The sequence below is a fragment of the Molossus molossus genome, unplaced genomic scaffold (assembly GCF_014108415.1).
Source record: "Molossus molossus isolate mMolMol1 unplaced genomic scaffold, mMolMol1.p scaffold_m16_p_17, whole genome shotgun sequence".
Classification (NCBI taxonomy): domain Eukaryota; kingdom Metazoa; phylum Chordata; class Mammalia; order Chiroptera; family Molossidae; genus Molossus; species Molossus molossus.
In genome coordinates, this window is record NW_023425352.1 from 27,405,745 (window position 1) to 27,433,456 (window position 27,712).

At 39.9% G+C, this 27,712-nt stretch overlaps 1 protein-coding gene and 1 non-coding gene across 6 annotated transcripts; one reads left to right on the plus strand and one right to left on the minus strand.

Annotated features, from left to right (window-relative positions):
- Positions 1-315: 315 nt before the first annotated feature.
- Positions 316-21,625, minus strand: CCNJ (cyclin J). Of its 5 annotated transcripts, XR_004960040.1 has the most exons (7): positions 21,542-21,612; positions 20,339-20,448; positions 12,460-12,670; positions 4,443-4,742; positions 4,196-4,355; positions 2,739-3,347; positions 316-541 (listed from the first exon to the last, which is right to left on the minus strand). XR_004960040.1 is itself a non-coding variant. In XM_036265712.1 (6 exons), exons 2-6 carry the CDS (start codon positions 20,405-20,407, stop codon positions 2,936-2,938), a joined length of 1,116 nt encoding a protein of 371 aa, XP_036121605.1. In that variant the 5' UTR covers positions 20,408-20,448; positions 21,542-21,625; the 3' UTR covers positions 316-2,935. The 5 variants fall into 5 exon arrangements, 4 of the variants coding, with proteins under 4 accessions (XP_036121605.1, XP_036121604.1, XP_036121603.1 ...); XM_036265712.1 differs by having other exon boundaries at positions 316-3,347; positions 4,196-4,319; positions 21,542-21,625; XM_036265711.1 differs by having other exon boundaries at positions 316-3,347; positions 4,196-4,322; positions 21,542-21,625.
- LOC118632862 lies at positions 14,250-14,353 on the plus strand. Its single transcript, XR_004960110.1, has one exon. It is a non-coding gene; the product is annotated as a U6 spliceosomal RNA (small nuclear RNA).
- Positions 21,626-27,712: the final 6,087 nt, after the last annotated feature.

Sequence of the window (27,712 nt, forward strand, 5' to 3'; positions counted from 1 at the left end):
CCTAGTTTTCTTCAAATCAGACTTTGAATTTTCCGAAGCTTTCATTGTTTAATAAATTAGACTGCTAACATACTAACAACTGATTTTAAGCTCAAAAGGCCCAAAGCTGCATCCAATATACTTTTGTGAGCTTTGATGCTCAGTATGGGATACCTAATGAATGACAAATGCTTCCCACCACTAGTTATATTCTACATCTGAATGGTTCTAGGCAAGTATAATTGTGATTCCAAGTCTGACTTTTAAGATGACAAAGTTCAATGAAGCTGCAAGTATACATCAAATTTATATTGAAAATACAAAACACCAAAACCATTTTACTGAAAACTAGTTTTATTTTAAAAATTAAGTGCATAGCACTCATCTAATTCCATTGGTGTAGACTTTAGCACCATACTCACCATTTGCAATTAATGTTATAACAGATACATTTTGGTTTGCAGTCTGTATTTGAGTAGTGTTTATTTAGTGGACTTTGGTAAAGCCCTTTATACATATCATTAATCTCTTCACAGTACACATTTAATGATGGTCCGGTAATCTCAAAAAAAAAAAATCTACTTTAAAGACTAATCAATAAATTAAACAAAACAAAACCCACATAACTCCCCCCACCCGCATCCCCCAAAGCTAGCAGTTGTGAGTTGAATTTATACTGAAACCTAATGTTTTAAAAATAGTTCTGGTTCTCCAAAAACCCATCCCACCCCACCCTGGGTATGCAGCAATAGTAACCAATTATTTTATTCTACCCCCCCCCCCAAATTAATCCAGTGTTCTTTAGCTTTTTTAAATATAAACTGGGAAAGTGTTATTATAAGCTTTTTAAAAAGGCATATTCTATAACAAGAATGACAAACCAATCAATAAAAGCATTGACAATACATTAAATTACCATAGGCACCAGTTGTTGTTTCAAGTTGGGATCTCTATCCCAATATCTTACATTCATAGTATTATTGAGGTAGTTAAAACACTGAAAATTGGACTCCAGGTTGCTGGGTTCTAAACATGAATAGGAAAGATATATTCGATTGAACCCACTTTCCCCCCCAAAATTCAAGTTCTCTTGAAGAACTACCCAAATCCAATTAGCAGCCTTCTATAAAAAGGAAAAATGATACTTTCAGAAAATAATTTTCATGTTTGAAAACTGCCATGTGAGTGTTCTTACCTGAGTGGTTTGTTTTTTTTTAAAAGTTTTATCTACCAGACTAATAAATCCACATCATGCCCTATGTACTCTAATTATAAAAGTTACCTTTGTTTTATGGAAAGGACATTCTCTAAGAATTCACACTGGCAGAAGCCACCCACCCACACTTATCCACTGGAGCCATCTGGATCGGTTTTTGAGTCCCTTCCCTTCCTAACAGAAGTCATTTGGCTTGATTACTGAGACTCCTGCTGCATACCCACAACATCTTTATAAGTTTGTCTTCAATGCATATTGTGGCAGTCACACACCTGCCATGAAGTTTCCCTTCTATTCAAGTGCTATCTTTTAAAAAACACAAACAAAAAGACACACTTTACTAATTTTTAAATCAGAAAGCTTCCCTCCACCAAATCTCTCTTCTCCCACAGATAAGAGCACAATGTATACAGTTTCAGTTATTACAATGATTTCTTTTCTTTTTTAAGTTTACTCTCTCCAAATCCTTACCCCCAAATTGCCCTTGCTGTAATGACTTATTATTGCTATTTTCACTCATTACCAGTACAGTGAAATGTCCCAGGGCAGTTTCTGGGGCCAATCTACTGAAAATGACATTTAGTAATCAATACCTTTGCCTGCTTATACTGACTAGCTGGATACAAAGGCTGCCTATAAAACCTGTCTTCCATGTAACAAAGTGCTGCTCTAGCACAACCTGAGAACTACCCTGGCCACATTCCACTTAAAAATAAACCTACAGGACTTTGTTCTAGTACGGACATTTTACAGTTATGCCTTTCCTTGAAAAAACGTTTTTCGAATAAAATCAAATCTGAGTATAAATCGATTGCACTGAGAGATGCAAAATCTATATATGTATTATGAATGATTGAGACCATCATTTCATTCATTCTAAGCTACAGTTATATTCTCATTTGAAAATACACCCTAGCAGGAGTATTTTAACCTATATTATAAAGGTAGTTCATACTATAACATTCCCAAAACATGTTGCATTACAGTTAAGTGTTTGCAAGTAGTACAAATTCCCTGAGTTAAATGTGTTTTAATTCTAAAGATTTGAGGTTGATCACTTAGGGAAAAAATAACAACAAAAATGTATGGCCATGATTTTAAGAGATCTACTCCACCCTTAATTTTAGTACATAAATCCAGGTACCTATACTATCTTGTGATAGGAAGTAATATAGAATCATCTAAAACATTTTTTTACTGTACAGATCAGTACAGAATAGCAATTCATGGATTTATACTTAGTCAAAAATTCACATGTAGATCAAGAATATAACTCAAACTGCAGAATAAAAAAAGGACCTCTTCAAAAATTAATACTGTAACTTTCCTTCATAAAAAGACTGTTTGGCAAGTCCACAGACAAATATTAATCTCTGACATATAAACCAACATTAGGCCCAGAGCCCACCACAGGTCAACTCTCAAAACAGCAAAATGAAAGGAGTCTGCCCAAATATTCTGTTGTAGTTTGAAATATTTGGACCATCAGCCGGGGCTTGAAATTTTTGTCATGTAGGTACTGAACAGAATTTAACATACATACTGTTAAAGTGTTTGCAGTGTTTGCTTAGTCCTCCCAGGTATTCATGGTGCACTCAAAGGGATATTCGGTCTTCCTGGTGCTGCTATTTGAAGAGAGTTCTGATGCAATTTGAATCCCTTCAGAGAAGTTTACAAAAAACTTGTGCCAGAGCTTCAAGTCACAAAACAGTCTGGAGCAGGTGTTACCATCACATAAAATCACCTTTCAAAACATGGAGTAATGCAAGGGTAATGTTCATTTATCTGGTAACTCCGGTTATAAGAAACATTCAGACAGGGCTTAACTTCTACTGGTATCGCCAGTGACATCCCAACACCAGTCTGCACGTGCCCAAGGCCCTGAACACTAGTCTGGAAGCCAGCAGGACATGTCTGTAGTGTGTAAGAGGAGGTGTGTGTGGTAGATACAATCTGCTGACAACTTGGTTGTTCTGATACAGGATGGCGATACTGCAGTGAGGTCTGATGAGTCTGATGGAGATACTGAGGTTGCTGAAAGTGAACTGGCCGTGAGGACTGGGAGGTTGTCTGGAACACACTTAGTTGTGCTGGCTGAGGTACTGCTTGTCCCCTTTGTTTGTTTGCTTCTTTCACATCATTATCATGAGCACTGTAACATGGATTGAAAAGAAACTGCTAATGTTACTTGAGAATTTGTAAGCAAGATATGCACCACCCCCAACTCCTCCACAGCTGACTCCATGGACTGTGCCACTATACCTAAACTGCTGTCGCTGTGACCATAATTTCAAAACAGTGAGATCTCACTTATCCTTGTAAAAAGTTCTCTTGGTACAAACCTAGGGAACTGGCTGCTGGTAGCTTTAAAGGTTATGTCCAGCATGGGAGATATATCTATAATAAGCACTTAAATGTAGCTGCTACTTTGTTGACATCCTGGGGACCAATAACTCAAAGATGTGGAAATGAAGAACAAGGCAAGATTTGCATGGACTGATCTCATAGTCATGGGCTCACATCAGAGCAGCTCTTTTTCTTCTCATGCACTCTGAATCATACTAGCAATAACTACCTCTACTTGGATAACAGCCAAAAGGGGCTCCCCTTCCACCGAGTATTGCTCTTATAACAGTTTGTTCATGGCAGCTAAAGCTTTCAGAGCAAATACTATAAAAGCTCTGTGCTTTTGAAAAAAAAGTTGCTTTTAGAGCCCCTTAAAGAAAAATATTAATGAGAAATTAAAAACACAAGAACAGCCCTAGCTGGTTTGGTTCAGCAGTTAGAGCGTCAGCTCATGGACCAAAGGGTTGCAGGTTCAATCCCCAGCCCCGTCAGGGTAATGCAGGGGGCAACCAATAGATACACTGATGTCACATCGATGTTTCTCTCTTTCCCTCCTTCCCTTCCACTCTATCTGAATATTAATGGAAAAGCATCCTTGAATGAGGATTGACAGCAACAACAACCCACCCCCGACACAAGAACAAAGAGGCTTACATCAATAGCCGTTCAATGCACTGCACTAAGAAATCCCAGGAATAAGCAGTAAGACGATGAAGTCTTGTAGGCCACGTTGGAGAAAGACGAAGTATAATCCTTGATGAAGCCACACATGCAGCAGCTACTAAAGAAGGTGCATAATTTAGAAAGGCATAATCTGTGGAGACATCAAAAATGAACTTAAGCAACAGAATACACAAGTCACAAGCTCAAAAGCCACTTACTGGCATCCACACTCACTCACCTTGCAAAGATACTTCCAGGAAGTAATCTGCATACTTGGCCATGTAGAGTTTAGTTTTTTCCAAGCAAATCATTGGCCAGCCATCATGAAGATCTGTTTCATGTACTGCTTCAGAGAGATAATACTCGATGAAGTGGGCAGCTGTTGGAAGGCAGAGGTTCCACTGAAAGGTTTCTAGTAATAATAGTTCCATATGTAGCAAATTTTGTTTTGTCAATACTAGATTCATATTAGTCATACAACCCAGGCTGTTGAGCTGTTCTAGCTTAGGCACACTATCTTCTTTTTCTTCAAATTTACCTTTTAAGAAAAGGGAGGGGGAGGGGAATAGAGAAATAATTAGGCAAATCATCATTATAGATCTAGTCAATTAAATGGAATTTGTTGCCTTTAACTGCAAAGATTTAGATCCAAAAACATTCTTTCCCCTACCTTGGGCAGGTACAATTGTGCCAGAACTCTGTGGTGGTCACATTTGCATATTTTCTCTCCCCGTGCTTCTGTGCCCTACCCTTCACCACCCCTAAAAAAGCTGGAACATGTAAACATTTTGATCTAAGTCCTTTTGTGTAATGAATAGTCACATGTGCCGGTGGAAAAAATAATTCTTTCAAATTTCAACAGCTGAACCTTTTCAGGCAATTTCTTTGGGTTGGGGGTTGGATAGTGGTTAGTGGAAGAGAATCATTTTATTTGAATAGAAGAAAGTTTAAAGGACTTAATGTTATAGAGTTATCTGAAATCAAAAGTAGCTAAGTTTCAAATGTTGTTATCTCAGCATATTTTCAGCACAATCTCAATTCCAGAGATAGATAGATTTAGAGAAAACACTGGATGAATATGTAACACAAGCATTCTCATTCCACACACAAAAAAACAACAACAAAAACACAACCTTGCCCGGCTGGTGTGGGTCAGTGGATTGAGTGTTGTCCCATGGACCGAGAGGTCACTGTTGTTCGAGTCCTGGTCAGGGCACATGCCCAGGTTGCAGACTCAATCCCCAGTAGGGGGCGTGCAGGAGGCAGCTGATTGATGTTTCTCTCTCCCTTCCTCTCTCTCTCTAAAAAACAAACAAACAAAAATCAATAAAAAGACATTAGAAAAAAACACAACAACTAAAAACCCTATCCCTCTTCTTCTAAATTCAAAACAAAAACCTAGCTAAGTCTGTTACCAAAGAAAAAAGAAGGGGAACACTTTATATGCACTTTTTAAAACAAATCTTCACCTGAGGATATATTTCCATGTATCTTCAGAGTGGGAGAGAGAAAGAGAGAAAAACATCAATGCGAGAGACACACATTGCAACTGGTTGCTTCCCACATGGCCCCGACCAGGGGTGGGAACCAAACCACAATTGAGGCACATGCCCCTGACCAGAATTGAACCCACAACTCTTTGGTCCTCAGTCCAACGCTGTAACTGCTGAGCCAAACAACCAGGGCTATATGCACTTTTATATTCCCTTACTCACAGCAGAATAGGAGTAAACATGGTCTGATGGCAAAACTTCATTATTTGAAAGCATTCATTTTTTCAGTAAATACTCATCCATATGTACAAGAAATATAATTCCCTCTCCAGCCCCTGAATAATTTTTTATAGAATACATACTACTGATAGGTTAATTTCCAAGCAAGTGTTTTAATATATATCATTTGTTTTAGGTATTTCTAGAGCCCATGGCTAGAGAGAATTCAAACTATCAAGTACTATTGTGATTTTCCAGATGCACCAACAGAATCAAAGAGTTGTCTTCAAGTCTCTTTGGGTCTTTGTTCCGTGGTGGTCCATAGAAGAAGGGAGATTATAACTAAAACCTTCTATCTTCCTAGTATTATGTTCTATTTTACAATAAGGTTTAAAACAGTCACATTATATTACAATTATCGGTTTCTCACAATAGCTTTTACATTTATATTTGTTCAAAATGATAGGTTAGAATTTTATATATTACTATATAAAAATGTTTGTTCTACTATTATGATAACTATTACAATATATTTGGTTTCCTTGGAAATATTACAATTTTTATCCATTTAAAAACACGTTTTGAAGAGCCAGAATGACTGTCAAAGCAGTAGAAACCAGATGAGTTTCCCTGTGAAGTTTCTCTTCCAGAAGAGATGGGTTTACTCCACACATTGAAGTTGCTACAACAAATGGTAGTGGCCAGGGGTCACTCAGCCCAGGTGCTCAGTGTACTGGAGCCAGTGGGGTTTGTTTAAGTCGGCCTGCCTTAGGGCTAGGGAAGTACTGCTGACTACCTGCTCTTTGCCTAGGGAAGGGGAACTGGGGTAGAAGGTTTTGTCTCCTATGGCAGGAGATCCTAAGATCATAACTTCAAGAAAGCCTAAAGAAGCATATAATTTCTCTTCTGTTCCTGAAACTACTCAACTACATATTGTTGCAAGTAGGAGTAAATCCAAAAAAACCTTACATAATTCAGACTTTTCATAAATTTAGATAGCCCTTCCCAATTCAAATCACATAAAGGTGAATCTCACAAGTTTTCCCAACAGCATATACCTAGTACTGCGCAAAGCACTAAAAGTAGTCTTTATGTCATGGTCATCTAGCATCATCACTGCATAAAGATATAGGAGAGGAACCCACTGTTCTCAGTATAACAGAGTAGAATTCTTCAGAGAAGAATGACCTACGAATTTAGTTCAGTCCCTCTGAATGTATCATTAAGGCTTTCAAAGTGCCCTTCCATTTGTACTGCAGCAACAACAATGGCAGTATACCTCAAAGGAATATTGAAAAATCGATGAGTTTATTTATCTCATGCCTGAATTTCCTTAGAAGAAATTAACATACCATAAGTCACTGTTTAATTCATGTTTTGTATTATCTCCTTGAAACTTTACATTGAGAACAAAATTGTGTATGACCAATTTCACAGCTCAAGAAACCAAGGTAGTAAGGTTGGCCAATTCATTTAAAGTCAAATAAATTGAACCAAACTAAAAATGGAAGCCAAAAGGAAGATATGTTTGAATTCCCAAATCTATACTGCTAGACCAAAGTATTGCACCAGGTTACATGGGGACAACAACTATCAGAATAGCCAGACTTCTATATTATTAAGCATCTATGGAGTTTCTATATTTATAAAGTACTTGGCTATTATAAGTGTGAAACCCTTTGTATCTTAATTCACAATGTTAAAAATAAACTGCATATTTGGGATTTTAATTCAGGTTTAAGTTTTTTGGAACTTTCTAACTATATATAGGGATATAAATACTCAGATACATGGATATTAAAGGATTTCAAAGTGTGTGACAGAAACAATGAGTACCTGCATTCATAACCAGTTATTGTTGTGCTGAATGCTATGTGTGTGGGTATTTTAAATCTCCTTATCCACAATACCACATACAGATCACAAGGCTCAGTTTCTTCAATTGAAAGGAAATACCAGAAGCCATGTGATTATATTGATAAAGGCCCCAAACAGGAAATAAGGGCACAGGAAATTTAGGTCTGCTTCCCAGAAAATAAAGAATTAGAGGACACAGAAACAAATCAGATTGTCTTTTCTTTATAGGAATTGTTCAAATCAGCCCTAGAAACCAGCATATTTTCAAAGCCAGCAGTGAATGGCAGGTATGTGGTAGTAGAGTGAGGATCAGATGTCACTGTGAGCTCTTCTAACCTACATTGTGTTCTTTTATTATGAAGTAGGAAAAAAGGTCACCCATAATATATACTAAGAATTCTCACAAATTTGTAAGACTGTAGAACAATGGATAAAAAACAGGAAGAGGCAATTCATAGGAAAAAAGAAGGTTCTAGTCTCATTAAAAATTAAGATGTAAATCAAATCAAGAGAGAGGAAGCACAGGAGAGAGACGAAGAGAGAGAGGGAGAGAAAAACACCGGCCGCTTCCTGTATGGACTCTGCCTGGGGATTGAACCTGCAACCTAGGTATGTGCCCCAACTGGGACTCAAACCCCAACCCAGCCAGGCCCGTGATGCTAACATTTATGTTTCAATTTCCTACCAGCTTAAAAGAATTTTTCCTGTTTTTAAACATATTACCCCACTTGATTCTCAAGACAAATTTATAAGTATCTATTTTCATTTCATAGAGAAATAACATGAGATTCAAAGGTGGCTGAAATTCATATTGCTGACGAGATTAAAACCTAGACACTCCTACCCTGGCTGGTTTGGCTCAGCGGTTAGAGCTCCAGCCCACAGACCAGTGGGTCGCGAGTTCGATTACGATCAAGGGCACGACCTCAGTTGCGGTTTGTCCCCGGCCTTGATCGGGGTCATGCCAGGGGCAACCAGTCGATGTGACTCTATCACATCGATGTTTCTCTCTCTCTCTACCTCCCACTCTATCTGAAGATAAACAGAAAAATATCCTTGGGTAAAGATTAAAAAAACAACAACAAAAAACCTAGCAATCCATCCCTATAATCCCTGGGCTACAACACTACACGTCACCCTCCAGTCACATAATCTGTAGGCCCTTTCTTCCTACCTCTAATAGTGAAGACAGACAGGTAGCTGGATATGCATTAGTACCTAGTCTTCACTTTTATGCAACAGGCTGCCCATCCCAAAGCAAGGAGCAGCTGGGGGAGGGCTACATACAGAATTCAATCATTATGTGAGGAGAAAAGCATTTTTGAACAGTGTTTATGGTAACTGCTTGGAGAGCTGCAAGTAGTATCCAAATACAAGATAGAATGTAAAAATTTAAGAAAAACTAGAATGAATTCCACAAATATCATACTTTCTCACTCTCCAGTGGAGAAGCATAATGTAAAAAGCAATTCTTCTCTCTCAGGGAAAGAGGTGTTAGGGGGTATTAATAGAACAAAGGGAGGAGGTAGCCAACTCTTTCAGTATTAGGTGATAAACAATTCATATTTGAACCACAGCAAATATAAATCCTAAAGCCTACCTCCTCAAAAATAAGCAAAAAGTAACTACATATTACCACATAAATTAAGTCAAATAATCTTCAATAAAATAAATTGATCATGACACCTTAAACTAACAATAGATCATTTTAAAAAAAGAACAATTTGCCCTGCCGGTGTGGCTCAGTGGTTGAGCATTGACCCGTGCACCAAGAGGTCACTCCTTCGATTCCCAGTCAGGGCACATGCCCAGGTTGTGGGCCCGATCCCCAGTGGGGGGCGTGTAGGAGGTGGCCAATTGACATTCTTTCTTATCGATGTTTCTATCTCTCTCTCTCTCTTTCCCTTCCTCTCTCTCTAAAATCAATTAAAAAAAATAAAAATAAAAAAAGGAACCATTTGGAAACTCCATTCCAACCAACCTAAGATGGTGCACAAATAAAGTATCCTTTCCCCAAATTGTGAAAATTGTGGAAACTTGGAACCAATTCCAAGCATTACATGGTGGCCAGAATTCTTACTAGATTATTCAACTAGTGTCCTCAGTAAACTTTGGTAGTAACATGTTTATGAATATCTACTTTAGCAATCTCTAATTCATTTTGTAAGTTACCAGTAAGTAAACTTGAGTCATAAATGTAGGTTGGTCTATGAACTGACTGTGCATCATTCATAATTTCAGTCCATTTTAAGAACTGCAGGCATAGAGAAGGCAGGGCTTGGTAGAATGAAAGGATAGTAGTGACGGCCACAGCAGGCAAAAAAATTATTTTTCATTAATAATCCCAAATTTAAAAAATAACCTAACTAGCATATCTGAGTCCCAGTGTTTCTATACTATAAACTGAGCCCCTAATAAACTAACATCCTTAACATAACAAGAAACCATTCCATTTGTGGATTCTCACACATCTGATGTGCCAAGTATGGGTTTTTCCAATCTTATGCAAACTATTAAACCACAAAGGGTTTCACAACCAGTGATGAAACACATACAGAATTGTAGACATGGCTGCTTATGAAGATGAAACCTTAAAGGTTAAATTAAAGGTTAATTATAAATATACAAGCATTACTTCACTGGCTTTCTGGGTAAGGAGTAGCAGATAATGTATCTGGAACTTAGAGGGCAATAGATTAAAGGAGAAATGCAGATTTTTCAGGAAACAGTATTCTGGTAGAATTTGGCTCAAAGTACATGGGGATAGGTTTGGAAGACGAGACTGGAAAGATGGCTGGGTCCAGATGAAAGGTTCAAAATATTACATTAAGGAATTTCTACCTTAATCAACAGGCAGTGGGAATTCATTAGCGCTGTGTTTATTTATATTTAGCCTGATCCACAAAAGATTTGAAATAACTTATAAAAAGATCTTCAAGGAGAAAAAGTAAGTAGTTGAGGTCATCAGATCAAAGGAAGAATAAGGGTAGGAAAAGAAAGCCTAAGAAAAAAATTAGTACCAGAAATGATACCACAGAGGCCTGCATTTGGTTTTAAGTTTATTTGCAGTAAAAGTACAAAGATGTTTTAGAAAGAACTGTGGTAGCAGGGTATATGGGGAATGTTCTTTAGAGAATAGCCACAATGGATCCCAACCCTCAAGTGGGGGTTAGAAGTGAAGGCAGCAGATATTTCTAAATACTACTTTGAAGTAGTATCACAATTTCTATTGTGATGACATGAATAATATATAAAGTACATAATGGATTCAACTTCAATATCAAACACAATCTTTTTCACATTACTAAAAGAAGAAAAACTCGATTTCAACTCCTTTACTCACCCTCTTTCTCTTCAGTTGGGGTACTAACAAACAACGAAATGAGTTACAGGAAGACGTTAAGAGAAAGAGGTACCAAAAGGCCCAACAGTACACTCTGCATTGGGTAACAAGCATGGTTATAGCAGATTCTACCTTGCAGCCTATACACAGTTGTGCCTATGCCATAGCAAAGGTTTTCACATGTGTAGCAGCTGCATGTGAACTTTCAGTTCTTTAAGCTACTCGTTATATAGTCAGAAGAAGATATTCTAACAATACAAGGGTATGGTACCTTTTAGAAAAAAATTCTCAATCTCAGCTCCATTGACATTTTGAGCCAGATGATTCTTTGTTTTGGGGCACTGTCCCACCTCTACTCACTGGATGTCAGAAGTATCCTTCCAGGTTGTGATGACAACCAAAACCACCTCCAATCCCCTGTGGGGCACAACTGCTCCTGGATGAAAACCACTGCTTTAAGGCAATGGTTCTCAGTTGGATAGGCACATCAGAATCACCTTTGGAACTTTAAAAACATTTAAAAAATACTCAGACCCCATGATGTAGATTTTGAGTCAGTAGCTCTGGAGTGGCTTAGACATTTGTTTCAGAATCTACATGACGTATGGTTTAGGCACATGTTTTTAAAAGACTCCAGACCCACATTTTAATGTCTGGTTAAGAATCATTGTGCCGCCCTGGCCGGTTTGGCTCAGTGGTTAGAGTATCGGCCTGCGGTCCGGAGAGACCCGGGTTCGGTTCCCGCTAAGGGCATGTACCTTGGTTGCAGTTTGTCCCCGGCCCTGGTTGGTCGTGCGGGTGGCAGCCACTCGATGTGTCCCTTTCACATCGATGTTTCCCTCTCTCTCTCTTCCTCTCCCTCCCTCCCACTCTGTCTGTATAAAAAATGGAAAAATGTCCTCGGGTGAGGTTAAAAAAAAAAAAAAAAAAGAATCATTGTGCCAAGGAAAACTTTCTTTTTTTTATCCTCATCTGAGGACATTTTTCCATTTTCTGTTCAGATAGAGTGGGAAGGAGAGAGAGGAAGAGAGAGAGAAACATCGACGTGAAAGGGACACATCCAGTGGTTGCCACCCACACAACCCAACCAGGGCCAGGGACAAACTGCAACTGAGATACATGCCCTTAGGGGGAACCGAACCCGGGTCTCTCTGAACCGCAGGTCGATGCTCTAACCGCTGAGCCAAACCGGCCAGGGCCCAAGGAGAACTTTCAACACAAACTGTCTCTTACTCGTAAACTGAAATGAATGGAATTTGGTAATATTTTACTGAGTTCTACATAAATCTTTTTCATTATAAATAATAGAAATTTCTAATCATATAGTTCAGATTCATACTTACTTGCTAGAAGCAGACAGGAAAGTGCAACTAAATGCAGCTGCTGGATAGAGATGTCATACCGATCCATAAACAGGTCCAGCAAATAGACAGCAAGATGTCGGGCAGAAGGGCAGAGCGTGAATCGATTACTCACAATAGCAATCAAATCAGCAAAATACCTTCTGAGACTTAGTTGAGGGGACTGGCCTTTGTAAGAGGGCAACTTCAGCTCCTAAATCAAGAGGAACAACATTTAGTTAACATAGCCTATCGAAGTATGCCCACAATTCAAAGATGACTTTCCCCCCAATATATTAGGTGTTACAAGTGTTTAAAGCACACTTTTCTTGAGTGAAACAAAAACATGAAAAAGTTGAGTGGAAGAATAATGAATGATATTTAAAATTTAAACTAAATTTTTCTCCTTGTCCTTAATTACCTCTGACATGGCCAATTATAGGTGCTTCTTGGATTATGAAATAGATGTATTGAGCAATATTTTTTTTTATCCTCGCCCAAGGACATTTTTCAATATTTTGTTCAGATAGAGTGGGAGGGAGGGAGAGAAACATCGACGTGAAAGGGACACATCAAGTGGTTGCCACCCACACAACCCAACCAGGGCCGAGGAAAAACTGCAACCGAGGTACGTGCCCTTAGCAGGAACCGAACCTGGGTCTCTCTGGACCGCAGGCTGACACTCTAACCACTGAGCAAAACCGGCCAGGACTATTCAAGCAATTTTTAAAAAAATCCTCACCCAAGGATATTTTTCCATTTATCTTCAGATAAAGTGGGAGGAAGGGGGAGGGGGGAAGGAGGGGGACATCAATGTGAGAGAGACACATTGATTGGTTGCCACCCTCACGACCCTAACCAGGGTCAGGGACTGAATCACAACCAAGGTACATGCCCTTGAACAGAATCAAACCAGCAACTCTTTGGTCCTCAGGCGAATGCTCTAACTTTAGACACTGAGCCAAACTGGCTAGGGCAAAGAACTCTTTCATATATACAACTCAACTCAACAACAAAACACAAGCAACTCAATTAAAAAGTGGGCAAAGGACTTAAATTAACATTTCTTCAAAGAAGATATACAAATGGCCAATAGGCACATATGAAGATGCTCAATGTCACAAAACATTAGGAACGTGCATATAAAAACCATTATGAGTACTACTTCACACCCATTAGAATTGTTATTATCAAAACAAAAAAACAAAAAAAACATAAAATAAATGTTGGCAAGGATGTGAAAATATTGGAACCCTAGAGTACTAAGTGGAAATATAAAACTGTGTACCCACTGCAAATAACAGTATTACAACCCCACCAAATTAAAAGTAGAATTATCATATGATCCAGCAATTCCACTTCTAGGTATATATCACAAAGAATTAAAAGCAGGGACTCAAAGAGATAATTGTACATCCATGTTCATAGCAGCATTATTCACAACAGCCAAAAGGTAGAAACAAACAACCCAAGTACCCAAGAATGAATGAATGAATGAATGAATGCATGCATGCATGAACAAAATGTGGGCCCTAGCCAGGAAGCTCAGTTAGTTAGAGCATCAGCAGGATGCATTAAGGTTATGGGTTTGATCTCCCAGTCAGGGCACATACAGGAAGCAACCAATGAGTGCATAAATGGGTGGAAAAACAAGTCGATATTTCTTTCTCTCTTCCTTCCTCTTTCTAAAATCAATAAACAAAAATTTAAAAAACAAAACACACAAAAATGGAATTTACACATCAATCTAACTTAATAAGATATACAATTTTTGATAAACTATTATCCAATATGTGCTTGCTTCAGCAGCACATATACTAAAATTGGAATGATACAGAGATTAGCACGGCCCCTACACAAAGATGACACGTAAATTTGTGAAGTGTTCCATATTTTTGTCTAATATATGGTGATGAAAGAAGATTTGACTTTGGGTGGTGGACACACAATGTAATATACATATGATGTATCACAGAATAGCATACTTGAAATCTATATAATCTTATTAACAAATGTCACCCCAATAAATTTAACTAAAAAATAGAAGGAAAAAAAAATTAGTAGTGAATACACTACTAAATGTAATTTATGTATCCAAAGAATGTATCATCAATTGTAGTACATCCCAGGAATGCAAGGATGGTTTGATATTAGAAACTATATTAATATAAATCACAATAATAATTCACGTATAAATATGAACAATCACCTCGACTGATGTTAAAACAGCATCTGAACAAAAGTGACCTTGGGAGAAATAACAGATACATATTTCTTTGATTAGGGAGATAAAAAGATCACATATCTAAAAGCCAGCATCTCACTTGGATGTGAAATAATAAAAGGATTAGCATTCTAGTGCCAGCTACTGCAATATTATTAAACATTATTCTGTGAATACTACTCAATCCAAACAGAAAAAGGAAAGAAAAGGTTTAACTACTGGAAAGGAAGAATCAAAGTTACTCTCAGAAACAAAGTTATTATTTTTTAGATGATAGAAACAGTAAGAATTCCGTACAATGGTTGTTTACAAAATTAATATAAAACAACCAATAGCTTTCTGTATACTAAGAGCTGGTTAGAAAATAGAAGATTCCACATGTGGTAACTATAAAGATAAAAACACCTAGAAATAAATCTATATATGCTAACACTATATGACCATAACATTAAAATTCCTAAGGAGTATGGAAGACTTGTATACATGGAAAGAGATTCATTTTTCTTGGATAGAAGAACCTATTTGATAACAACGGCATTTCAAATCAGGCAAGAACAGATGAATTTAATAAATATTTGACACATAGGATAAAGAGCTAATTTCTTTATTATTTAGAGAACTCTTATAAATCAGTAAGAAAAAGGCAACAAATATGAACACACAGTTCATAGCAAAAAATAAGGCCAAAAACATAAAAAGATGCCTCAATCTCATTCAAAATTTTAAAATTATAGTTTTTCACTTACCACATTACATTTTATTAATTTTTGTTTATGATATCAATAGTGAAAACAGAAACTCCCAGATATTATTGTTCAGGTTGATACTATAACATTTTGGGTGACAAGTAGGTAATATAAATTTTTAAAAATGCAAATTGCAGATACCTAGCAACATTAGACTCAAGAATTTACCCTACATATAAGGTCCTTTGCAGCACCATTTTTAATAGCAAGATGGTGGAATAAAAAGCTTTATGTCCAACAACCTGGATGGATCTCCAGAGAATTATGCTGAGTATATAGAGCCAATTCTAAAAGGTTACATACTGTATAATTCCATTTACATAACTAACATTCTTGACATGACAAAATTATAGAAATGAAGAAGAGATTAGTGGTTACCACTAATTAGTGGTTAAGGGGAGGGGGGAATGAGGGTGGCAGGAAAATGGTGTGGCTATAAAAGGATAACACAAGAAAGAAATCATCATGCTGATAGAAAACATTCTGTATCTTCACTATATCAATGTCAATATCCTGGTTGTGATAATTGTTCTATAGTTTTACAAGACATTACCACTGGAGAAACTGGGTAAAGGGTATAGAGGATCTCCCTGTACTATTTCTTACAACTGCAGGTAATCTACAATTATCTCAAAATAAAAAGTGCAATTACAAAAAAGCTTGTCATCCATCAACAGGAAACTGATTAAATAAACTACGGGACATTGATTCAGTGATGACATTAAACTAAAGGGCAGTAGATCTGTATGTGTTGATATGGAAACTTTTGATAAATTGAGTGAGGTTAGGTGGGAGGTAGGTATAAAACAGTGACTATATATTTGACCTCTTCTATCAACAACAAAAATAATTTATTTGTAGATATACTAATTTATTATCTTTTCAAGAAAAAACCAATAATGGTTGTAACCTTAGAGGATCAGGAAATAGTGAAGGTTGGGAAAGCTTATTTTAACCCTTCTTATTCTATCAAAAGAATTTAAAAACCATATGCATGTATTATTTAAAAAAATATTTAATAATAAAAGTAGTTACTTGGTACACAGGTTAATGGGCCATTTTCCTTTATTTTATTCATTTATTTAAATTTTTTAACCATAGACTTGTATAGGAATTCCATCAACCAACGTCACCGCAATTAAAAATAAATAAAAATTAAATTAAAAAAGAATGAAATATTACTACGGATTCTGAAGACATTAAAAAAAAAATAAGGGAATACTACAAGGAACTCTATACTCATAAATTCAACAATTTAGATGAAACAGACTAATGGACCATTTTATGTTTTTAATTTTCGTATTAAGTAAGAAAAGCACAAACAAATGCTACTGGGGAAAGAAAAAAAATTGGCTTAGGCTGGTCTGGTTCTTTGAAGATAAAAATAAAAGAATTAATTTTTCCAAATAGAAGGAACATGCTAATTTCTTATGTAGCCCCTAGGGTTTTTCTTTTCTCCTTTACCATTTCTGTAGATTTTTAACTTCACCTTTCTTTGCTGTCACATGACACTTACTGAGCATTATCCATGTAGCAGACACTGTGCTAACCCCATGAATAGGAGCTGAAAAACAGTCTCAAGCCTCTCTCTAGCAGGTGAACCAAAATACAGAGATTATTAGAACATGATATAGTAATCACAGGGTATTATAGGAACACTGAGGTGAGAGATCTAATCCAGTTCAGGGAATGGTTATTGGGAAAAAACAAAGCCAGAGTAGGCTTTCTGCAAAAGAGTACTGAACAAAGTTTTAAAGACTCACTGGGAAACAGCTGGACAACACTGGTGGACTTTATCTCTTTGCTGACTTTATCAAATGAAGACAAAACAAAGGCAAGAACCCCAAGGGCCATTAATTGGAAATTTTAAACAATGTGTCTAATACTTTCTCTTTTCATTATTTTAAATATTAAAGTACAAGTGCTTACCAGAAGGCTGTCAGATTTAGTTCTCTTTTTCCAGCTACTGCAATTATACAAGCACGAGAAAATAACCTATGCTTCTCTCAGCTTACAAGTTTTTTCTGTCTGTTCCTGATCCCCTAGAATTGAACATTCATGTTTCCTTCATCTGCTTCTCCTGTCACCTCCATCTTATCTCTAGTCCTTGTCAGCTCACCATCCCAGGTATCACCCCCTTCCCAGAGTGGGTTAACTATCCAGCCAGGATGGAAATAAAGGCATAGAAGGGATACTCACAAGTGTAAGTACAAGTCTGTGAGATACTTAATGTTTCTTACAAAGCTAGCATTGCTTCCGTCATAAAGAATCCTAAAAATACTCCTTCAAGCATCCTAAGACATTAGTATGCAAAGCCAAACAATGAGAAGAAAAAGATGATGACACAGGGTATAAAAGAACAGCCAATTTGCAGGGGTTTTTTTTGGGGGGGGGGGGGGAGAGTTTATGGGGGAAAGTAATTATATTTTACAAAAACAGTAAAGTTGGTATTTGTGATCAAAAATTTCCATTTGTTGTAAATTTTACTCTTCCCTTGTAGATAATAATGCTAGTCACATCAATTATTCCTCCATAAACCTTGGGTGTAAACACAGAACACCTTCCATAGTGTCCAAATGGCAACTGCCCAAGGGAAGACTTAAATTCAGATACTTTGAATTATATGAGATTCCATAAAGGCAGGGATCATGTTTATTTCATTTACTGTTACCATAACACCTGACAGAGCACCCATTGTAGGCACTCAAATATTGTAAATAAGCATCTGGCTAAATCATTTATTTAACAACCTGGAATTAACGTGTGTTTTTTTTAAAGAAAAATTCATATTAATTTTCCTTGACTTTAGTGTATTACAAATAGTGGTCTCTTCAGTTCCACATGTTCCAATTTTACTGATTAACATAAATTCTTCACAAAGTGTGGCCACTATGTGAAATCACAACATGTGGCTTACAAAATGCTTAACGATAAAAATAAAGCTAACCCAGGGTAGCATGACACAAGTGGCTCAAGATAACTTTCAATGGCATTCCTGCACTATCTTGTCCTTTGATAGTTCATAAGCAACTTTAGTGCAGAGTTATGTCTTATTCCTTAGATCCTCCCCATAGCCTAACACACAAAAGCATTCAACACATCTACTGGGGGAAAAAAATCCACTTCCAATCTCAACTGGTAAAATTAATTTAAGTAATCACTCAGAATTAAAATTACACATAAAATATACGAAAAAATCATGGGGGAAAATGTAAATCACCAAGAAAAATCTTTTAAGTTTCACGTTATTAAAAAAAAATGTAATTAATTTCACCACATACCAGAGACATAAAGAGCTAACATTTAGAAAAGAACACTTAAAACTGAAAGACAACATCTGCAAAAATAAAAAATGAAAAGTGTCTGGATAATTTTCAAAGTGGGAAACCTGCTACTCTCTTAACATTCCAGAGAACCATTCCATAGTTGAGACTTCTCTGTGATATAAATGCCCTCTTAGGGGACTGAGATACATTGAGTGTGTCTAAGGCACTGAATGTCAGAATTAATAAGTAGCATTTAGGTTATAAGTGTAACAATTTAAGTCAAAATTAGATTTTCTAATTCTACTTAACCTGATCAAAAAATCAAGACATAAATTCATTATCATCCCTGGATCTCTCAATCTAATAGTCAGCATCCTTTTTTATTAAAGAGTCAGCGGTTTTGCTTCTTTCTAATTTTCTATACCTAATTAATGGCTCTCTCTATCCATGGTGAAACTGAGTCAAGTTAGAGATAAAAGTGTCCTCTTTCACTCCGCCAGTGTGGCTCAGTGGTTGAGCATCAACCCATGAACCAGGAGGTCGCTGGTTCAATTCCTGGTCAGGGCACATGCCCAGATCGTGGGCCAAATCCCCAGTGGGGGGCATGCAGGAGGCAGCCAGTTAATGTCCTCTTCTCATCCTCTCTCTCTCTAATATCAATAAAGAAAAAAAAAAAAAAAGTGTCCTCTTTCCCCCCAGTATCTATTAAATATACTAGGTTTACTTTCTGCCCTTGATATTAACTGGAAACAGCAGCTAAATCCTTCTACCTTAAGGCTTTTTGAACAGCCTCAAATCTTGAGGTCTGCGGGGTGGTAGTGGGGGTAGAGAATAACAACAATTACGACTTTCTTAGTGCTTACTATACGCCAATCACTGTTCTAAGCGTATGTACAGTATCAACTCATTTAATCTTCACAATCATCCCAAAGGCACACTCTAGTATTATTCATTTTACAGATGAAAAGATTGGAAACGGAAAATTAAGTAACTTTTGTCCAAAGTTTCACAGCAAGTTAGTGGAAAGGCTGGGGCATTTATTTATTTTTTTAATTCTCACCGGAGGATACTTTTCCATTTATCTTCCGATAGAGCAGGAGGGAGGAAAGGAGGAAGGGAGGGAGAGAGAGAACCATCCACGTAAGAGAGCCACAGCGACTGGTTGCCACCCACGCGGGGTCCCGGACAAACCGCCACCGAGGTGCGTGCCCTTGGCTGGAATCGAACCCGGAACTCTCTGGTCTGCGGGCCGACGCTCTAACCGCTGGGCCAAACCAGCCAGGGCGGCTGGGGAATTTATGTACAAACAACTACAACTAGAGAAGGAGGAGGGCTGCTCTGCCCAATAAGATGATGTCCGCTGGCTTACGTATAATATGAAATCCCAGTTCCACCTGGGAACCTCAGAAAGTCTTCACGCCTTCTCTCCCCCAACGGCCACGCCCCACTCCACCCCCTCGTTTAAGCGGCAGGTTCTTCAGACTTCCCCGGGAAGCCAAGATTAATTAACCTCGAGCAAGTAAGCAAACCAGCCCTTTCTGGTCTGGAAACGAGTGGCCCCAGAACCGGACCGTCCAGGAGGCCGGCACGTACTAACTGACGGAGGACACCAAGAAGCGAGTGGAAAGGTCTGGCGCCGAGGTTACCTTGTACCGAAGGGCTTGGTGAATGTCGGCAGCCAGCTGTCCCCGCCACCACTGCCCCTCCAGCTCCATGGGCCCGGGCGGCGCGCCTGGCCAGACGCGGCAACTTCAGTCTGCAAGACACACCCAGGCTCGGTCACTGCCAGCTCCCTCCGACCCTCCGCGCCCCTCCCGGAGGGGTGTGACCCAGGCCGCCCTAAGTGACTGTCCCCTCCACCTGACTCCCGACCAGGATCAAACCAACTCCTCGCGGCCCCACGGAGGGCCCGAGCTACCCGGTCAGGAGGCACCGGATTCTTCTGAGAACTGCCGGGCTGGGTGCCGGGAAAAGGGGACGAACCGGGCCCCGAGTTCCCAGCGCGCAGACCGGGGCGCGGCCTCGGGGAAGCGGGAGGGGGACCTGCTCCGGGCTCCCCGCGTCCGGGGTTCGAATTCTCCCGCCCGCCCGGAGCGGAGAGCTGACACCAGTCACAGCCCCGGAGGTGAACACCTCCCGCGGAGAAACCCGGAGCCGAATGCCCGCGCGGCGCCGACTCTCCGCGGCCGACGGCCGGGCGCCTGCTGCCCCCCGGGAGCCCCCCGCGGCCCGGCCCGCGCCAGGCCGCCTCCTCCGCGTCCTGAGGAGCGCACGGTGTCGCGCGGCCCCAGAAAGGCGAACAAAAGGCCGGGCCGGGCGGGTCTGGTGTCCGGCGCCCAGCCCGGGCCTGCCGGTCCCGCGGCGGCCTCTCTTACCCGGAACCGAGGCCCTCACAGCCCCAGCCCCGCCGGCACGCGGGGGACGCCGGCCCCGCTCATGCTGCAGACAGTCGGCCGCGAAGCGCCGGCCTCAGCTCGGACCCAGCGCTCGGGCGCTCGCACCGCCCATTGTTAAAGGACCGTCAGGCGGCTCCGCGTACAAAGCCAGCGCGGGGGCACATGCGGCCCCGCCGCTGCCAATCTCGTCTCGCGATACAGCGGGGTCACCCCGGAGCCGTCCAATCGGCGGCCGGGCCGGGCCCAGGTGCAGCGCCGGGCGAGGGCTTGCCTGCTTCCGTCGGGCCCCGCAGCATCCCGAGCTCGCCCTGCGCGACCCTGCGATTCGCGTGGTCCGAGCCCCAACTACACCAGCCGCGAAGCCTGCCTGAGGGCTGGGCAGAGAGCGGAAGGGAGCGCCGGAAAAATTACGGCGTGGACCATTCCGGGGGCCAGTCGGGTCCTGCCACTCACCTGCTGAGAGCCTTCGGCGGCTCCCCGATGCTGCAGCGCTCCGGCGTTTAAAATCCTCACAGCATGGATTCAGCATGCCTCCTCTCACATTCCAACAGCCCCTTAAATCCTGTGGGCTGCGTAATGGAATTATCAGTTCCTCCATATGTGCTTTGGTCATTTCAAAAGCCCCTAAGGCGCTTTCTCTTATGAAATTCTGCCATCTTTTAAATCCCATCTAAAAACATACTCCTTCTGTTCGGCTGGTGTGGCTAGTGGTTGAGCGTGGACCCACGCACTAAGAGGTCGCCCGCTGGATTCCCGGTCAGGGCACATGCCCAGGTTGTGGGCCGGATCCCCAGTGGGGGCATGCAGGAGGCGGCCAGTCCATGTTCTCTCTCAAGGATGTTTCTCTCTCCTCACTTCTTTCTCTAAAATCATTAAAGGAAAAAAATAGTTTTGTTTTTTTTTTAAACCTACTCTTTCTTCTAGAAACCTAATTAATCTCGTCCCCTTCCTTATTTCCTTTGCTTTAGAGATTCCCAAAAGCTTTGAAAGGAGTTAAGATTACCTTTAGTAACCAAGTTTGTCAGTTCCATAGTGGATGTAATTAACCATCTGTGGTCCTAAATCAGGAAACTACTAAAGTGTGGAAACACTCCAACGTCAGTTAGGGTAATGTGGGACCTGAAATGTGATGAGCAGACATCTAACAACAGTATTTTAAACTGTTTGGTGGAATATCACAACAGAAGTGGATTGTCAGCTCAGGGCAGTGATCCTCATTTTTCTGAGAATGCAGTCAAGCTCTTTTAACATTAAAAAATTAGCCCTGGCTGGTTTGGCTCAGCGGTTGGGGCGTTGGCCTGCAAACCACAGAGACCCGGGTTCGGTTCCCCATAGGGGCACGTACCAAAAAAAGAAGAAAGAAAATCAATTAATCATAAACCCTACCCCTTTTAGTTAGAATGTTTGTCCCCAAAGTTACATGATAAAGAGCAACTATACAGTGATGAATATGTGCATGAATGTATGCTACATGAATTTGACAATGGCATCTTCATACACTTGAAGAACAGCAGTAGATATGCATGTGAGACAAGGCTTATGTTCAGAAGAGCAGGGCTACAGGAACCAAGGGCAAGATAAGGGAAAGTCAGAAGCAGAAGCTGGCAAAACCCAGGCTAGTCCGGCATTGTCTAGGGAGAGGCTGCCCTGGCCTATCTCAGTTGCAGGATTTCCCTAGAGAGGAGATAGCTCCGTTCTATTTATAATGGCATTTAAACAGTACTTACCTCCTCAGGTTCCAATTCATGGGCACTAAGCAACTTTAAGACAATATTCTGGCTTCCATATAACTTAAATGTCCAGTGCTTACTTAAGAACCCTTTTAGGAAAATGGATCACTATAATAATCAGAGTAATAAATAGGTTGTTTTGCATAATTTCTACTTTGAAGATGTTATTCACTGGGAGATATTCAGAATTTTTTCTATTTTTTTGGATTTGCTTCATGTGATGAAAGGACTTTAATGTTCATTCATTTCATAGGTTAATATGTGTGTTTGTAAATATATATAATTTGCCCAGTATATCTTAGATTATAAATCCCTAAAATGCAAAATTTAGGTTTATTATGATTTCTTCATTAATTCCTTTAGGGCAAGATGGACACAGTTAGATATTTACTTAATTCTTGAATAAAGTCTGCTCTCATAAAATTATATTCGAACAAGAAGAGAGAAATACAATAAAGAAACAACAACACGGTGACGAGTAGTATGAAAAAAAAAATAAACAGAAAAACAGAATAGAAAATGAAACTGGGTGAACATTGTATTGTGATAAGACGAGGTGGACAGAGGCCTGTGGGAGGTGAGGGAACATGTAGCAGTCTGGTGGCTGAGTGTTCCAGGACAGAGGGGACTGCGAATGTAAAGGCCCTAAGGAGAGAGCATGTTGGGAATGACTATGGAGGCCAGTACATGCCTGGAGTGAAGACAAGATAGAAAAGCTATTCCAAGTTTCAGAAGCAGTGATCAGGAAAGGTATGAAAGGATGGAAGTTAAAAAGGCAGAACTATGTGATAAGCAGAGTAAGGAAACTGCAGAGTGTAGTGTGCCTGCAGCATAAGGCACAAGACAAGTTTGACAAGAGTTGGGGGTGGGACTAGATTCTCTGAAGAGCTTTTCTTTTTTTTATCCTTGCCCTAGGACATTTTTCCATTTTTTATTCAGATAGAGTGGGAAAGAGAGAGAGAGAGAGAGAGAGAGAGAGAGAGAGAGAGAGAAAGAGAGAAAGATCCACGTGAAAGGGACGCATTGAGTGGCTGCCACCCACACGACCCAACCAGAGCTGGGGACAAACCGCAACCGAGGTACATGCCCTTAGTGGGAACCGAACCCAGGTCTCTCAGAACCACAGGCCGACACTCTAACTGCTGAGCCAAACCAGCCAGGGTTGAAGAGCTTTTTTAACTCAACTTTAGGCCAGGGCTGTGTGTGTCTCTCTCACATCAATGTTTCTCTCTTTCTCTCTCTCTTCCACTCTACCTAAATATTAATGGGAAAATATCCTTGGGTGAGGATTAACAAAAACAAAATAAAACAAAACAAACAAACAAACAAACAAAGACAAAGAAAGGAAAGATATATCTAATAGTTTTTCTGATAGGCTTGACTGTTTTGCAAGTTGGACAGAGGCATTTTACAGAGCTATTGGCGGTACAGAAAACATAGATTTTTTAAATTGGATTTTAAAAATTCTACTATTTTCCAACAGCTCTTTAATGGTCTCAGATTTTGTTTAATATAGTGTTCTGTTCTTGTGTTACAGGTCCAACATTTCTGTCATTACTCTAAGGACATTCAAGTTTTCTTTTAAATAAATTTTCTTCTCTCTGCATTCTCTGTTTTATCATGATTTCTTTTGTTTTAGTCTTTGATTCACACATTAGAGGATTTCCTCAGGTATGTGGAGATCCTTGGCTGTCTGTTCAAATTTACAAGTGAGGCATTAGAGAGATTATTAGAATCTCTGAGTGTAGAATAGGGCTTATTGAATGATAGGATTCACTGTAAGAATCAAGGGATTCTCAGGAATCCCTAGATTGGGAGCCCCAGCCAAATCTTTTCTCCTTGATAGGTCATTTTCTCTAATTGCATCAGAATCCTCTAATTTTCTGCCAGGGGAATAGGGAGGTAGTATAAGACTGGCTGATAATGTCCAGAGGATACATGGAAAAGCAGCCCAGAGGGCTGTCCCCACCTTACAGTAACCAGATTTTCATATAATATCTGCAGTCTCATTAGGCTACACCTGTCCCTATAGTTCAACCTCTTTAGAAAATAAGCTTCCAGTCTTACTGTTGGTAGGTAGAGTTGCCTGGCTACAAAGGGTGAGGAGGAGGATCTTATGGTTTAGTAATTCCTTTTAAAGACTTTTAACCAATCCTCTAATTTTCAACTCACCTCTATACCTATCTCCATCTTTTTCTTTTTCTTTTGGTTAATCCTCACCTGAGGATACTTTTCCATTGAACTTTTTTTTTAAGAGAGAGTGGAAGGAAGAGAGAGAGAAAGAAAGAAAACATTGATGTGAGAATGTGAGAGACACATCGATTGGTTGCCTCCTGCATGGACCCAAATGGGTCCAGGGATCAAACCAGCAACCCAGGTATGTGCCTTTGCCTGGAATCAAACCCACAACCCTTTGGTCTGCAGGTTGATGCTCTAACTGCTGAGCCAAACCATCCAGGGCCCTACCTCTCTCTTTAAAGTGTCCTAGATCCTGAGTCTTTCTGAGGTTCTTGTTGATTTCCAGTGCTCTAAACATCCCTGAATCTGTAGGCACTTTATTTTCAGCTTTCTCTGCTCCAGTTTCGAAGCTGTATTCACCCTTTCAGTCCACTTGAGAGGGAGTAGAGATTCTGAGTTCAGTCTGTTATATTTAACTCAGTTGAAGTTGAATTCATTATTTCCAGTGAAAATCTGGCATTTTTTCCTTTATTTGATATTTCAGAAGTATTTTCATAGTTACAGCTCTGTTGGTTCTACCTCCAAAGTATATCTTGAATTAGTCTACTATTGCATTAGTTTCCTACAAACTGAGTGGCTCACAACAACAGGAATTTATGCTCTCACAGTTCAGGCAACTAGAAGTCTAAAAGCAAGGTGCCAACAGGCCCCTCTGAAAGCTCTAGAGAAGAATGCTTCCTCGCCTCTTCTTAGCTCCTGGCAATCCTTGGTGTTCCTTGGCTTGTAACTGTATCATTCCAATCTCTGCTTCCCGTTTCACATGGCCTTCCTTTCTGTGTCTGTGCCCTCTCCTCCTCTTGTAAAGCACCACTCTAATCCAGTATGACTTAATTTTTATTTATTTATTTATTTATCCTCACCCGAGGATATTTTTCCATTTTTTGTTCAGATAGAGTGGGAGGGAGGGAGAGGAAGAGAGAGAGAGAGAGAGAGAGAGAGAGAGAGAAACATTGACGTGAAAGGGACACATCGAGTGGCTGCCACCTGCACAACCAACCAGGGCCAGGGACAAACTGCAACCGAGATACGTGCCCTTAGGGGGAACCGAACCCGGGTCTTTCTGGACCGCAGGCTGATGCTCTAACTGCTGAGCCAAACTGGCCAGGGCCAGTATGACTTTATCTTAACTAATTACATCTTCAAAAACCCTATTTCCAAATAAGGTCACATTCTAAGGTTTTGGATAGACATGAATTTTGTGTGTGTGGGGTGGTGAGGGGGTAGGGATTGGCACTATTCAACTTACTACAACTACTATTTGTGTCCACTCTCAACATCCTGTCCCAAGACACCATCATTTCTCACTTGGACTTCTACAATAGGTTCTTAACTAGTCTTATTATTACCACTACTCTATTCCTGTCCTCCAAAATATTCACCACCTAGCAGTTGGAGTAGTCATAAAAAGGTAGATCACACCTGTTATGAGCTTGATATAGAAGAGTTCCCAGATCACATTTCCAGACTGTTTTAGCATAATACAGAATGTTAAGGATAGTTTTAAAGGCTATTTTTTTTTTAAGAATTTTTATTTATTTTTTTGTTACAGATATTTTACCTTTTTACCCCATTGGCACCCCCCACCCCACCCCCCCTCCACCCTGTCCCCGGCTTAGTTGTCCATGTCCATTGGTCATGCATACATGCATATAAGTTCTGTGGTTTATCTCTTCCCACCCCCCCACCCCCATCCCCTCTTCTGAGGGATGTCAGTCTGTGCCCTACTTCCATGTGTATGGGTCTACTGTATTCCTCAGACTGTTATGTTCATTATATTCCGTATATAAGTGAGATCATGTGGTATTTGTCTTTTTCTGCTTGGCTTCTTTCACTTAGGATAATACTTTCCAGGTCTCTCCATGTCGTCTCAAAGGATAAGAGATCTTTCTTTCTTACCACTGCATAGTACTCCATTGTGTATATGTACCACAGCTTTTTTATCCATTCGTCTACTGGTGGGCACTTGGGCTGTTTCCAGATCTTAGCTATTGTAAATAGTGCTGCTATGAACATGGGGGTACATATATTCTTCCTGATTGGTGTTTCAGGCTTCTTAGGGTATATTCCCAGCAGTGGGATCACTGGGTCAAATGGAAGTGCAATTTTTAATTTTTTGAGGTAGCACCATATTGTTTTCCATAGCGGCTGCACCAGTCTGCATTCCCACCAGCAGTGTATTAGAGTCCCCTTTTCTCCACACCCTCGCCAACACTTGTTGTTTGATGATTTGTTGATGGCGGCCATTCTGACAGGTGTGAGGTGATACCTCATTGTTGTTTTAATTTGCATCTCTCTGATGATTAGTGATGTTGAGCATTTCTTCATATGTCTCTTGGCCATTTGTATGTCCTGTTTGGAGAGGTGTCTATTCAGCTCCTCTGCCCATTTTTTAATTGGGTTCTTTGTCTTCCTTTTGTGGAGTTGTATGAGCATTCTATATATATTGGAAATTAACCTTAAAGGCTATTTTTTAAAATGGGTGCCAGAATACGTAGACATTTATAATCTATAGTCTACAGGAGGTATTCCAAATTTTAAAATTCTATATAATATTCCACTTCCGGGTAAGATGGTTGTGATGGTTAATTTTATGTGTCAACTTGATTGGGACATCAGGTGCCCACATATTTGGTCAAACGTTTTTTTGGGTGTGTTT